At 41.3% G+C, this 15,963-nt stretch overlaps 1 protein-coding gene across 1 annotated transcript in view; it reads left to right on the top strand.

The window, feature by feature from the left end:
- LOC137543607 (uncharacterized) overlaps positions 1–15,963 on the top strand; it is a 70,527-nt gene that overhangs the window by 15,181 nt on the left and 39,383 nt on the right. The window contains exons 4-6 of the mRNA XM_068264710.1: positions 328–350; positions 8,021–8,261; positions 8,335–8,607. Of these exons, the coding sequence (XP_068120811.1) occupies positions 328–350; positions 8,021–8,261; positions 8,335–8,607 (537 nt within the window). The remainder of the gene's footprint in view (positions 1–327; positions 351–8,020; positions 8,262–8,334; positions 8,608–15,963) is intronic.

Here is a 15,963-nt window from a genome sequence, read left to right as displayed (position 1 = left end):
GAATGTGTAAGTCTGACAGCTGCACCTCTCCCTGTTTGTTGGTTTCACACTTATGGAGAATAGGTTGGCAAGATCCCATCTCTGTCTTATCAGCAACACAAGCATATCAGGTTACTTCTAAGGTCTCCAGGTCAGGTGGCTTCGGTGTGCACAGGAACCAGCTGATGCAGAACAATGTAGGTTGTAGGCCACACACTATTCTGGCTCAGCAGGTTGCAATGCACTCAGCATACCTCATCCTGCTCCTTTCTGTTTATGCCACTTTCTTATCTATTTCTGTCTTATACAAATATCCTTGTGTGATGATATTTTTCTGCTCTTTTGCAGATCGAAAGAAAGGCAAACCTGGGGTAAGCTTGAGACTTCGAAAGTCTCAAAAATGCTTGTTTTGTGTGTTTTGTTCTTTACTAATAGTATATTGTGGTGGGGTCTGTTCATTGTGTTTATACTGTGTACACCTCAGCTTTTAATTAGACAGTCTATTCTTATTTTAGACTGGATGCTATTGGGGAGCTTCCTTCATTCTCTCTCCTTAATACATTTGAACACAATGGCCTCGATTCATAAAGCATTCCCGCATGCGGAAATGCTGAAAACAGCTGACTTTACCGACCACACAGCAAAATCTGTATTCATAAAGGCTTTTTCCGCATGAAAAGCCGACATTCGTGAGCAGAGTGATAAATCACCTCCTTGCGCGGTGATTATCATAGCAAAAGTAACAAATGTCAATTCATAAAGATTAGAGGTAGCGGTATGCCGACGGGGATTACCGCTACCTCTGATGTGGCGAGAAGCGTGCGGAATACAGTGCAGTGAATGGGACAGACCTCCCAAGCAGCTGCAGAGAGAACACCACACGGAGGGACCCGGCCAGCTTCTCCTGTTTCCGCATGTCTCCCGACAGCCTAACGCCAGCCTACAGCGGAATATCTCTGCACGCCTATCACAACTAGCAACATTTTTATGAATTACCACCCTGAAGGCTGAAATACCGACAGCGGTGTTTCCCCGCTCGAGTTTACCTTATCGACAGCACTTTTATGAATCGAGGCCAATGTCCAAACCAGCGGGAAAACAGACCCATCACAGGTCTGAACAGGATAACCAGCAATAGAGGAGAGTTCCAGGAGGACTTAAGGCTCCTACACACATCCAACTTACCGTAATGCACAACCAACCGTACAACATGACCAATCACACAGCAAATTGTTTACCTGACAAGTAGGTACACACACGCCAACCAGCTAAACAACCAACTCACTTAAATACTATGTGCCCAAGCTAAACAACATGTACAATACTGGAAGGAGAAAAAAACAGACAAATGGGACCCCAAATGGTGCAGTATGTCACGAGTAATGAGTATTTAAAAAATACTTCTAAAAAGGGTACTCACAAAGGTGGGTTGCACAGGGGGCAACCGACCACTTCAGGCAAGTGAAGTGTGTTTGAACCTGACTCTACTCAGGTCTGCCAGCAATCCTGGACCCGGTCGCTCTCTTAGTAAAAGAACCTGCGCACCTTGAACAGGTGCGCAAAGGCCACCCTCCTTGTTAGGTGGGGAGAATGGGGTACAGCAAAAGGTAAAGAGGCACCCAGAATATATAAAACACTTTAAAATCAATAAAATGAGACTTTTTTTTTTGAGGTGGCTTACCTCATAGACGACAAAATCACTTTGGATAAGGAAGTTTTAATAAACTATTAAAGCGGAATATAACCCTGCATTTCAACTTTGCTCTAAAACATTATTTACAGTATATTATATGCAACCAGCATTTTTTTTTTTTTTACTAGACCAGCATTGGAAGGGTTACACAGGGCTTTAAAGTTCCTTTAGATTTCTGCAGACGCATCTGAAGCTGAAATAGATACATTTTGTTTACATAATGTATCTAAGTGTTGAATGTGACTCATCTCTCTCACTGAGAAGGAGCTTGGACGACATCCAAAGAGTGTGTAACTGTTTATCAATAGATACATGTAACTAAATAGAATGTATCTATCTGAACTTCTGCATATCTCTCCAGGACATTTAAACCTCTGTGTTTAACCCTTCCAATGCTGGTCTAGTAAAAAAAAATGCTTTTTGCATATAATATGCTGTAAATAATATTTTAGAGCAAAGTTGAAATACAGGGTTATATTCGCTTTAAGCACAGGAAACACGTTTCGTGGGCATTATGAGTGTGGCATATAGACTACATTGGCACTTTTATTTGGCCTGAGGAAGTGGGCAAAATCCCACGAAACGTGTTGCCTGTGCTTAATAATTTATGAAAACTTCCTTATCCAAAGTGATTTTGTCGTCTATGAGGTAAGCCACCTCAAAAAATTTTTTTTCATTTTATTGATTTTAAAGTGTTTTATATATTCTGTGTGCCTCTTTACCTTTTGATGTAAGCTAAATAACAAACTGCACAAGATGTCTGCATTCAAAAACAACAAAGTTTATCAAAAGACTTGCACACACATTCCCACTTGCCTGATAAATGGTCAGATTGATCCTCCGATTGATTCTGGCAAACAACCTGTTATCAGTTGGTCATCTGGTTGTTTGCAAGCCGTACAGGCCCCCAACTATCTTCCTACAGACCAAGCTTGGAAGATAGTTGGACAGATTGTTGGTACATGTGTATGAGCCTTTACTTTAATGTGGCAATGTGTGTGACCTTACCCTTTACCAGATAAGTTATCATATTATCAGGAATGCCATTTATTACTATGTTATTTGCTGTGGAAATTAGCACCAATCTGCTGTTTAGAACTAGGCTAGATACACACCCTACATGACACTTGGCTAATGCTGGGAATACACTGTACGATTCTGTACCGTGTATCGAGCCGCACGATAGATTCCGGCGCATCCCCGCTCGTCCCCGCGGGTGCCCGGATCGATTCCCGCTCGTCCCCGCGGGCACTTCTTATCTTCTTTTCATTTTATTCTATTCTTCTGCCCGTGGTATCGAGCGCGGAATCGATCCGGCGGGGTATCGGACGCGTCGGATATTATCAATCGAGCCATCAGCGGCGTACAGAAACGTACCGTGTATTCCCAGCATTAGGTGACTGTGAAGGACCATCTTAGCTGTGAATATTGTATGTGTAGAGGTGCCTCAGACCGCTTTGGTATGCCAGATACAGATCGTAAGCAACCACAATACCCAAATGACTGTTCTTAACCATCATCAGCCACACGTCATCTCTCTGTCTCCTCTCTGCAGCAACAGACATATCACGAGCCTCTAAGCTAGGGACGTGACTGTACAGCACCTGAGGAATTGTGTCCAGATTCTTGTGGGTGACTTTTGTACACAGCTTGAGTCTAAATTTATTATAACACTAGCGGATGGCCCGGCATTGCCTGGGTATGTATTTGGCTGGTGTTGGCTGCACCTACTTTTTCTAACCTTAACACACAATTACTCAATGACCAAGTTTGTGAGCTTTGCAGTCTTTGGCATCAAACATTTGCATAGAAATGAAACAAATCTGATTGGTTGTTTGTGGCTCCACACCCTTTTCTGAATTTGAACCCCAGTCACCCAATGACCAGCTGTAGCAGGTTTGAGGCTTGTGCCATCAACAGTGTAAGAATGGTAGTAATTAAATATTTCCCTTGAAAATCAATAGGTGAATTTTGATAGGCTTTTGTAGGCCCCACCCACTTTTCTGAATATTAATCCCAGTCACCCATTGGCCAACTGTACAAAGTTTGATAAATTAACAGTGTAAGAATGGCTGCTGTTTGCATTTTCCCAGGGAAATGTGTATTTGTCTCACCCCACTTTGGTTGTGGGGATAAAAAATATCCTATATGTTATTCCAAGTAATGTGCGATGTGTGTGCCAAATTTCATTCAAACCCGTTCAGTCATTGTTGCGTGATCGAGTAACAAACATCCAAACTTTCACATTTATAATATTAGTGAGATCAACTGATTGTAACATACACACACAGTTACTGTCACCAGCAGGAAAGGGATCGTTCAAAAAGATCCGCACCATCAACGTAGAAAACTTGAATAGTTAAAAATAATAAAATCCATGTGTGGGTAGAAACACAGATGACGCACAGGCGTTTCGGGCCATATTAGGTCCTTTCTCAAATCGTGACCGGCCCACACTAGTAACAGCTCTAAATGTCAAAACATATAAAGCCCCAAAGAGGACCACATGGAAGACTGCATCATTTACATACATACATATTCATAGTCACCCCCGACCAATCAGATTGTATATTCTGGCCAAGGTACATAAAATCAGCCCCAGCGTCCTATCATCGCATGTAACATATATGACATCTACATCACAATATCAAATATATTATCTGGTGCATGAGGTCACTCACCATAATGTCCAGCGTGTATAAAATACACGTATATACGACATAAGATGTAAACGGATCACTGTGACCAATCACAGCACTGCCTACAGCGTCCACTCAGCAGACATAAACCAATCACAGAGGACAAGTGACACATAGGCTCACCCCATTGGTCGGCGGGGTCAGGCTGGTATGGCAAATGCACAGGGCAGGAAGTTCCGGAACGCGGAAATGCATGTCCGCATCCAATCATCGGGCAGACACGTCATCCCCGCAGACGCCAGTGAGAGAGTCACACCTCCGCCATCCAATGATAGCGGAGTATACCGCCAGCCACTCCTGAGGATTGATGACTGTAGCAAACAGGTGGGGCAACTTCTAGTAGGAGGAGTAAGGAGGAGAACAATGCTCTCAGGTGAAAAGATCCGGCACTCCAGTTTTTTTCTTGGCAAATGGCAATGCAAGTAAACCTATGACTTTCATAAAAGAAGAGAAAAAGGTACTTATCTCGGGAGAGAGATGAGTTTGGATCCTTAAAAGGCTTCCTCCTTCCCCCTGTAAAGCTGCTCCAGTGCTGGGAGCTCGAAAGAGTGGCCTCCCTACACATATGCACCAGTACCATTCTCATTGGGCTCTGGCGGAAATTGCCAAGCCTGATCAGATCTGTGCTGCTGCCCAGGCCATTTTTTGGGGGTCTCAGGCTCAGCTCAGGAGCAGACTTGTGAAGGAGGGCAAGTGAAGCTTCTTTAGGATTCAGAGGCTTTCCCCTCCCAGGCTAAGAACCGCATAGGTGCACTTTTCCTCACTTAAAGAGACACTGAAGCGAAAAAAAATATATGATATAATGAATTGGTTGTGTACTATGAATAATTACTAGAAGATTAGCAGCAAAGAAAATATTCTCATAATTTTATTTTCAGGTATATAGTGTTTTTTTCTAACATTGCATCATTCTATAATATGTGCAGATTACACAACCCTCAGCATTCAAAATGAGTCTTTCAGAGCAGTCTGTGAAGTAATGACCTCTCCTCTGGCAGAGGAAAAGTAAACAGTTCAATTACAGTTCAGATAATAAAAGTCAGATAACAGCCCTCTCCACGACTAACTTAGTCGGAGAGCTTAATAGCTTTTTTTGCATAGAGATAACAACTGGAGTTTCTCAACTCTTCCTGTACTGGAATCAATTAGACTGATGTATCTGATCTTAATGTTTTATTTCTTAGCTGTACTACACATACAAATCATAATATCATCATTTTTTTTTCGCTTCAGTGTCTCTTTAAGGTATTCTTTAATACAAAAAGGTATTCTTTAATTGCAAAAATCTTAAAACTGAAAACACATACAAATAAGAAGTACATTTCTCCCAGAGTAAAATGAGCCATACATTACTTTTCTCCTATGTTGCTGTCACATACAGTAGGTAGTAGAAATCTGACATTACCGATGGGTTTTGGGTTAGTCCATCTCTTTATGGGGGATTCTCAGCATGGCCTTTATTCTTTATAAAGACATTCCCTGAAAAAAAATTATACAAAGATGCTGGCCATCCTCCCTGCTTGCTGCAAACTTTTTTGGCAGTTGAACAGAGCAACTGCCATTCACTAAGTGCTTTTAAAAATAAAGAAAACCCTGAGAACCCCCCATGAGAAGATGTGCTAGTCCAAAACCTGTCAGTAATGTCAGATTTCTACTACCTACTGTAAGTGACTGCAACATAGGAGAAAAGTAATGTATGGCTCATTTGACTCTGAAAGAAACATACTTTTTATTTATGTATGTTTACATGTATATTAAATTTTAAGATTTTTGTAACAAAGCTCCTTTAAAGAAAATCCAAATTCTCCATCCTATGTTTATAAATCCTTGAAGTTCCCTTAATAAATGTTTCAACAAACGTTTTATTTAGCTTGTAAGGTGGATTTCTAGCTAGCACCAAAATATTATTGATAGCTAGAGTTTAACATCTACTTTAACCACTTCACCCTACCTGGACGAAAATTTTCGTCCAGGTAGGCTGCGCGCACTCCCGTGGGTCGCGCGCGCTCCCGCGGGCCCCTCGTGCGCTGCTGGCCGTTAGCCCATCGATCACTGAAAGGGATTATAAATCCCTTTCACTGATCGGACCCCCCCCCCCCGGAGAAAAGCCGACAGCGTCTCTTCAGACGCTGCAGCTTTTCTGAGCTCTGGTCTTCTTTCTTCTTCCTGGGAGCGAGATCGATCGCTCCCAGGACTTTTTGACTGTGGCCATCTTGTGGCCAAATAGCAAACTACACCAAAAACACACTTTGTATTAAATACATACATTTTTAAACATTAAAAATCCCCTGTTTACCTCCCACACCAAAAAATACCCACATACAAGTTTTAGTAAAAAAAAAAAAATTACAATAAAAAAAACAAAACATAAATAGTTACCTAAGGGTCTGAACTTTTTAAATATGTATGTCAAAGGAGTATATCAATATGATTTATTAAATTATGGGCTTCCAAATAGTGATGGACGCAAATTGAAAAAATGCACTTTTATTTCCAAATAAAATATTGTCACCATACATTGTGATAGGGACATAATTTTAACGGTGTAATACCCGGAACATTTGGGCAAATACAATACATGAGTTTTAATTATGGAGGCATGTATTATTTTAAAACTATAATGGCTGAAAACTGAGAAATAATTATTTTTTCCGTTTTTTTTTTCTTATTCTTCCTGTTAAAATGCATTTACAGTAAAGTGGCTCTTAGCAAAATGTACAACCCACAGAAAGCCTAATTGGTGGCAGAAAAAACAAGATATAGATCAATTCATTGTGATGAGTAGTGATAAAGTTATTGGCAAATGAATGGGAGGTGAAAGTTGCTCGGATGTAAAAAAAATCTCAACCCTGTAGGCTGAAGTGGTTAAAGAGCAAATAGTAAGTTTGATGAAACATGTGTAGTTATTTGGAGAGAGGTGTGTTAAAGGATACATTAAAGTGTAGTAGCACACTTATTGCAAATAAGTGGTTTGGTTCCCCTGCTCCACCTGCTGGTTTTACTAGGCATTGTGGTTTGTAGGAAAACCTATACAAAAAAACAAAAACAAAATTCTGATAAGATAATTCTGATAGTTAAGCAAAATTATTTTCATATAATGCACAAACATATATATATATATATATATATATTTACATAAATAGCAAAACATTTCTACTGCATATTCTTGAGGGGTGTGAAAATGAAAATTCTAAGCAAAATTGTAATTTATTGTGAACATTTTTTTTTGTATTGCAAATTTGCAATAACCTTAATTAATTGTAACCTATTACAAACATATTTTCACAAATCTGCACAAGCCATAATGAATCTTATTTATGGTGAGTGCAAAATATATTTGTAATAAATTACAATTTCAAGATATTTCAATACAAACTCATAACCCGCAGAATCTGTGAAATTCCTGAATTGGATCGATTTGGGATGTATGAGCCCCCGTACATAAATAATGAAGGGCTTTGGGAGTTGAACAGCCCTTCCTAGCATTACATAGAAGATGTAAAAACACATTATTTTTCTAGATAAGTTTTAATGCATATGTAGGAAAATACAGCCATTATATTTTTAACTTCTTGATGTAGCCATGGTGTATTCTGTTTTCTGCTTGTATTTTTTTATGTCTCGTGAATAATGACACCCCAATAACCAGCCAGGCTATACAGTCGGGATTGTCACCTCCCAGCTGGAGTCGGAGATTGCAGGAGTACTGTCAGAGCTGAAGCGAGTCAGCGAAAACATGAAAGAAATCCTATTTATCAGCACTTCAACAAAGGGAAATAACTTAGACAGGATGCTTTCTATGTGTACGTTCTACATCTACATCTGCGATGAACAAAAGTGGAAATTTGGTTTTTCAGCTGCCGATAAAGAAAAAACGTTCTCACTGTTGGGTGAGTGTTGGAACACTGAACGTCAGTTTTCATGGTTATGCCATGCCTTGGCTCATTGTGTTCCTCTTTATAGGGAAGAAGAAGGTCCTGGTTGTACTTATCATAGACATGGAAGACTCCAGTGAAGAGCAGAAGGCACAAATAAAAATGAGCCAACCTAACATTGGAAAATATGTAAGAGAGATCTTCCTTTTAAGAAAGAAACCCGAGTATCCACAGGGCATGAATAAACCCGAGTATCCCCAGGGCATGAGTACACCCGAGTATCCACAGGGCATGAGTACACCCGAGTATCCACAAGGCATGAATAACAATATCAATGCTGGAGCTGGAAACTATTATCAAGGTAAACATACAATTAAATTAACAAGTATGGTAGATGGCAACATTTTTCTTTTCATTTTCTACAACTATAAAGTATATGGACAAAGATTAGAGTTGTGATGTGTGCATGTTTTTTGTTCAATTTTGAAACTTAGTGGCACCTTTTAATACTACATTTATAAGAGAGGACAGGTATTTTGTTTGGGAAAACTAGTATTGATAAGTAGAGATATGTTTTATATCCACCATAAAAAGGGAGAAAAAAACACTTAAATGCATTGAAGATTAAAAAGTGATGTCATAAAACATCATAAAATGGTGAACAAGTGGCATAAATGTGAACAGAAGATGCACTGACATGTACTAAAAAGACAAAAATACAGAGATAGATCTAAAAAGTGGCAGTAGGGTATTGTACCGTGTTAGCCATCAGTAATAGCAAGACGTTTTAAATCAGGATGATACCATTTATTGGCTAACTAAAAAGAATAAGAATTAAAACTTTCGGCTTTGTAGCCTTCATCAATCCTGTTTGCTTGCAGGCTGATGGTACAGACAGCTTTATCCATGCAATATCAAATGGGGATTAGAGACGTGGCGAACGGTTCGCCGGGTGAACATCTCTGGGGGGTTTACTACTTCCGGGTCGCTCTGACCCATAGTAGTACGCCTGCGCTGCCTGGCGGAGCGCGTCCTAGATCGCGCTCCTGTTGCCGGGCACTCTCTGCGCATGAGCGTGACGTCGTTCATGATGTCACGCACATGCACAGAAAGTGCCCGGCAACAGGAGCGCGATCTAGGATGCGCTCCGCCGGGCAGCGCAGGCGTACTACTCCGGGTCAGAGCGACCCGGAAGTAGTAAACCCCCCAGGGATTCAGAGATGTTCGTCGGTGAACGGTTCGGGAACCGTTCGCCACATCTCTAATGGGGATACATAGATTTTTTTTAAAGCATAAATACATGTCATTAGGATGCCTTAACCACTTAAGCCCTCAGTCGTTTTCACTTTATGCATCCGAGCAATGTTCACCTCTTATTCATTAGCCTATAACTTTATCACTACTTATCACAATGAACAGATCTATATCTTGTTTTTTCTGCCACCAATTAGGCTTTCTTTGGGTGGTACATTTTGCTAAGAGATACCTTACTGTAAATGCATTTTAACAGTAAGAATAAGAAAAAAAACGAAAAAAATCATTATTTCTCAGTTTTCGGCCATTATAGTTTTAAAATAATACTTGCCTCCATGATTAAAACCCACGTATTATATTTGCCCATTTGTCCCGGTTATTTCACCGTTTAAATTATGTCCCTATCACAATGTATGGCAACAATATTTTATTTGGAAATAAAAGAGCATTTTCTCCGTTTTGCATCCATCACTATTTACAAGCTTATAAAAACAAATATATTGAAATATTTCATCTTTACATAGATATTTAAAAAGTTTAGACCCTTAGGTAAATATTTATGTTTTTTTTTATTGTAATGTTTTTTGTTTTTTTTTATTAAACATTTTATGTGGGTATTTTTGGGAGGGTGGGATGTAAATAGTGTTTTATTTGGGGAAATATATGTGCATTTAAATTTTTTTAAACTTTTAGATGTAGTTTTACTTTTTGGCCACAAGATGGCAACCTTGAGTTTGTTTGCATAACGTCACTCTAAGCGTACAATGTACGCTTAGAGGGACATAGGAGTCAGAAAAAGCGAAGCTTCCGAGAGAAGCTGTCGCTTTTTCTGCGGGGGAGAGGAATCAGTGATCGGGCACTATAGCCCGATTCATTGATTCCTGGGCTAACGAATCCGCAGCCGGGAGCGCGCGTGCACGCGCGAATGGCCGCGGGAGCGCGCATGTCCTCTTTGACGTTTTTATACGTCAAGGAGGACAAAGTGGTTAAAGAGAATCTGTACTCTAAAATTCTTACAATAAAAAGTATACCATTCTATTCGTTATGTTCTCCTGGGCCCCTCTGTGCTGTTTCTGCCACTCCCTGCTGCAATCCTGGCTTGTAATTGCCAGTTTTAGGCAGTGTTTACAAACAAAAGACATGGCATGTGATAGGCTGAGAGGAGTTTCTATTCTATCACAGCAAAGCAGCACATTCCAGCCTGAGTGCCTGAGCCCAACCAAGCCATCAGAAGAAAGAAGATTAGATTATATAACAGAGATAATAGGTATAGGAACTTATAGGGTAGAAGAAATAAGGCTGAAAATTTTGTTACAGAGTCTCGTATCGTGAAACAGAACATCTAAATGGGGTGGGAGACTGTTAGGTGAGATAAGAATCCTTGTTTACACAATGCTTACAGACCTGGGAGTTGGACTTTCACAAAGGCATCGAAAAATTCTGAGTTCACAAGTTTAGCTATGTAGGCTGAGAAAGAGTTTTGGCATTCAATATCATCAGCCTCATACCTATATAAAAAGCTGTTGTCCTTATTCAAGCCTTTGTCCACCACTTTATAAATTTTCTTTCTGCTATTAATTGATCGTTTGATGTTTTGAATGTCTGAGCAGGAAAAAAAAATGACATCTACTTACCCGGGGCTTCCTCCAGCCCTTGGCAGCAAACATGTCCTCCGCCACACACCACCGGTGTCCTGGTATCTCCTCTGTTCACAATGGCGACCTTGATTGACAGAGGCTCTCATGCAGGCGCGGAAGATCCCGACGTGGCAAGGTCGTCATCATGAATGGAGAAGACCACGGGCCACCAACTGGGAACAGAGCAGTGGTGAGGCACATGTTGGCATCCATAGGCTGGAGGAAGCAGATGTCATTTTTTTTCCAGCTCGGACATTTCCTTTAAGTTTTCACCTTGAAGATCATATTTTTCATCTTATATTTAAAATAATTTTTCAGCACGTTGTAATCGAAAAGGTACCCACTAGTTGGTGAAAAGCTACTATCAAAATTATTCTCTCTTGCTTGCTGGTGGTTTAAAAGGCATCTTATGACAAGGTTTGAAAATATCACCTAGGAGAAAGCCCAAGAGGAAAAGTGGATTCCATACGGGCCTATTTCTCCTGTGTTTTCTCCAAGTGATGTTTTAAAGTAAGGAAGCAGCCGGCACCATCAGTAGTAAGATTTCTGCTCTTTTATTGCATGAAAAATTCCAGCAGATATAGCAACGTTTCAAGGTTGCACACCTCTTTGTCAAGCTTGCTGGATGTCAAGTTATGCACTGACTAATCCAGAGAGATGAAGTGGATTATAAAACTGGCTTTGTGTATAACTGGCAACGACCGGGACCAAGACCATATCCCCCACGTAGACCGAGACAAGGGGGTAGACCAGGTGATCGACCAGGAGAACGTCCAGTGGGGAGTCAGCCAGACTCTTCTGGTAATGCCACAAGTTCATCACAAGAGCTATCCTTGGATTTAGCATCAAATGCAGGAGGAAACGCAGGGGTGGACGTAAGAGACGAGGGAATAAGAGGCAGATTACGCCCAAGACGTCATCAGCCATATCGGAGACCATGATTGTAGTGAACATCTCGTCATGCTAGTTGTCCCCCGTGCAGACCTCTGCTCTCAATCTTGGACTATCATATGCACCTACTAATGCTCCTGATCCCCTTGAAGTAGATTTGGAACTACAAAGATTTTTTCGTTCAGTAAAACTTAAATATTTTTTCTCAATACCAAGAACATTTGATCTAGCACCAACAAGTGAGGAAGACTCTGAGACATTACAACTACAGGACACCAACCTTAGACTGAAAAGTCATTTTCAGCCGCCATCATGCCAGATCATAGATCTATTTATGAGGAAAGTACAAAATGAGGTTGATTCAGTCCTCAGGAACCCCAGATTCTTGGGCCTCACTACTCGCAGAAACATCACCAAGGAACAACAACAAGCTCTAAGAGAATTCTCTAATAATTCATCTATAACAATTAAGCCAGCAGACAAGGGCGAGGCAATTGTCGTGATGGAGACAAGTATGTATAGGACGGAGGTCTTGAGACAACTCTCCGACACATCTACCTATCAGAAGTTGGATAGAGATCCATTGGCCAATATTCAAGATCGTATCAGTGGAATAATATCTGTGGCCGTACAGGCCAAGGTGATCGATGAGAAATTGGCAAGATTTCTTACACAAGAACATCCCATCACACCCGTATTATACATCTGCCCCAAGATACACAAACGGTTAGACAACCCCCCGGGCCGCCCTATAGTGGCAGGGGTGGAGTCCGTTTTTTCTCCACTAGCAAAATATTTGGACCATATATTAAGACCATATGTAGTGGGGCTCAAGTCCTATCTGCGAGATACCCAAATGTTCTTGAACATTATTCGCAATATGGAACCTTTGCATGATCCATGCTTACTGGTTACCTTGGATGTGGAAAGCCTCTACACCTCCATCCCACATGATGGGGGTGTAGAGGCAGTACACTTTATGCTGGAAACAGCATCAGACTTTTCGGATGCGCAGATCAAATTTATATGTGATTTACTAAGGATTGTCTTGCAATGCAATTACTTTCGATTTGATGATGATTTTTTCTTACAGATCAGGGGCACAGCTATGGGGTCGAATGTGGCCCCGTCCTACGCTAACATTTTTATGGGTGTATACGAGGAGATGTTCGTGTACACCAATGTACTATTTCAACAATATGCCAGACAATGGCACAGATATATAGATGATATTTTTTGCGTGTGGGCGAGGTCACACTCGACCCTGGAGGCCTTTATTGCTGAGCTGATGGGCAGATGCCCTCATATACGACTTACCATACACTCTTCACCTGAACGGGTGAGCTTTCTAGACACACTGGTTTATCGGAGTGGTGATGGATTGGGTACCGACCTCTATGTTAAGCCCACGGATGTGAACTCCCTTCTCCATTATGGGAGTTTCCACCCGTGGGCTACTAGGAGGTCGGTGCCGGTCAGTCAGTTTCAGAGGGTCCAATTGATTGTTGAGGATGAGGCTGTGCGTGGAACTAGACTTGATGAGATGCAACACAGATTTGAGAACAGGGGGTATCCCACTGAGATCCTGCAAAGGGCACGTGCTAGAGTGGATGCACACAGTACGGGACAGAGAAATAGGCAACAGATCCAAAACCGCATCCCTTTTGTTACCAGATTCAATACACATAGTTTGGCCATATCTAAAATCATCAAGCGTCATTGGCATTTGTTATCTGATAGCTTTCCTGAGATTGAGCACTTTAGGAATCCCCCCCTTATATCCTATAAAAGACCACCTACATTAAGAGATCGCCTGGTGCACGCAGAAGTAAACACTGACAACCATACGGTACAAACTCAAAGGAGAGGGACTTATCCCTGTCTTAATTGCGTACACTGTAGTTCGGTTATTAAGGGCCCATCACTGTCCCACCCTCACCAGGGCACTAAAACTATAATTAGGGGATGGCACACATGTGATTCAGATTATGTAGTGTATGCTTTAAAATGCCCATGTGGCCTACTATATATTGGTCAGACCACGCAAAAACTTAAAAAACGTTTATCATCTCATAAACATGCAATTAGAGAGAAGCTTACTGATCAGGCGGTGGCATATCACTTTGCACAGATGGGCCACCATGTCAGCCAGCTTAGATTTATGGTCATTGAAAGGATTGAACCTTTGAGGAGGGGGGGTGATCGTATTAAGAGATTACTTTGGAGGGAGGCTTATTGGATCAAAAGGCTGGACACAATGGAGCCAAGAGGACTCAATAGGGAACTTGATTTATTACCATTTTTGTGATTTTTTGATTCCAGTGCTCCATTGTGCCCAGCCTTACCATGCTCGTGGGACTATTGTTACATGTTGGCAACTGGTTTCATTGGGATTGGGTTGACTTGTACTGTCCTGTTGGACAGCCTTACGATATACTTTTATCATGTCTAGCTTGCTCTCTGTCTCTTGTGTGCACTAACACAAGCTATCTCCCATCCTCTCTTTCCTAGTTTTTTTCCTTTTTTTCCTATTTCCTGGTTATATACTCTTTTTCTTTCTTCCCCCCCTGCGATGCTCTTCTGCTGTGCTGTCGCTTTTACACATAGATTGCAGCCTGTGACTTTACGATGGCGGTGGGGTGGAATGCCTGCTGATACATTGTTATGTTTATATGTTATGGTGGCGCCGCCCTGGCAGCATGTAAAATACGGTTGCCAGGCGACAGCCACGCTGTGTACATATGGGAGGACTCTGATTGGTCGGCGGCGCCGCTCTCCCTGTATCCATCTGGTGACGCCGGTGGCTGACAGCCGCTGACGTCTCCATCAAGTCCACCGAGTCACGCTGGGACGGAGTTCCAACTCCGCCCACTGCGTGTATACACATGGGGGACCCGCCTGATACGCTATGCGCAGAGGGTGTTAACCCACTGTGAATTCCGGCGGACCCAGGGAGACGGTGACAGGCCGGGCAGTCAGGGATTGAACAGGTGGGTGGTTCCATAATGCTGCGGCCTATCAGGACAGCTATGTTGAAGTTCCCCATCAGGTCCACTAACTTAGGACTGTGATGATTGGGGAAACTAGATTCAAATTCTATTGGATGCTGTTGACCATGTGTGCTATATAAAGTTGTCTGTGATTAGTCAGTGCATAACTTGACATCCAGCAAGCTTGACAAAGAGGTGTGTAACCTTGAAACGTTGCTATATCTGCTGGAATTTTTCATGCAATAAAAGAGCAGAAATCTTACTACTGATGGTGCCGGCTGCTTCCTTACTTTCCTGCTGATTGCTCCAGAGGGCTGCTGGACTACTAGCCAGGCACATCCAAGTGAACAACCATAGAGGGTGCCACCACACTACTACCTACTCCAAGTGATGTTTTCACGCCTGGTCAATAAAATGCATTTTAAACCACCAGCAAGCAAGAGAAAATAATTTTAATAGTAGCTTTTCACTTGCTTTTTGCTACTGAAAATTTAACTATAATGAAGCTAAAAATTATCCCCTAGGTGAAAACTCAGGTGAAAAGTTACAGTAATTGCATGTGGACTATTGTGTCTAAAAGATGTCAGCTGCTGTATCTGTCTTCTTAGATGTGGCAAAATATTAGTGTGTTTTGTTACCTGCCTGTGGTGTGCTGAGGGATCTTGTACTATTTCTGTAAACACATGTAAATAATAAGGTGAGTATTCTTTATGTTTAAAGAGGAACTCCAGTGAAAATAATGTAATAAAAAAAGTGCTTCATTTTTACAATAATTATATATAAATGATTTAGTCAGTGTTTGCCATTGTAAGATATTTTAAATCCCTGATTTATATTCTGACATGTATTACATGGTGACATTTTTACTGCTTGCAAGTGATGTAGCTGCTGCTTGCTGTTTTGGCAGTTGAAGACAGCTGTAAACAGCTATTTCCCACAATGTAA

Source organism: Hyperolius riggenbachi, unplaced genomic scaffold, assembly GCF_040937935.1.
Source record: "Hyperolius riggenbachi isolate aHypRig1 unplaced genomic scaffold, aHypRig1.pri scaffold_117, whole genome shotgun sequence".
In the NCBI taxonomy this organism is placed as follows: Eukaryota; Metazoa; Chordata; class Amphibia; order Anura; family Hyperoliidae; genus Hyperolius; species Hyperolius riggenbachi.
The sequence above is the reverse complement of the archived record's forward strand: the minus strand, read 5'-3'. Positions and strand labels throughout refer to the sequence as shown.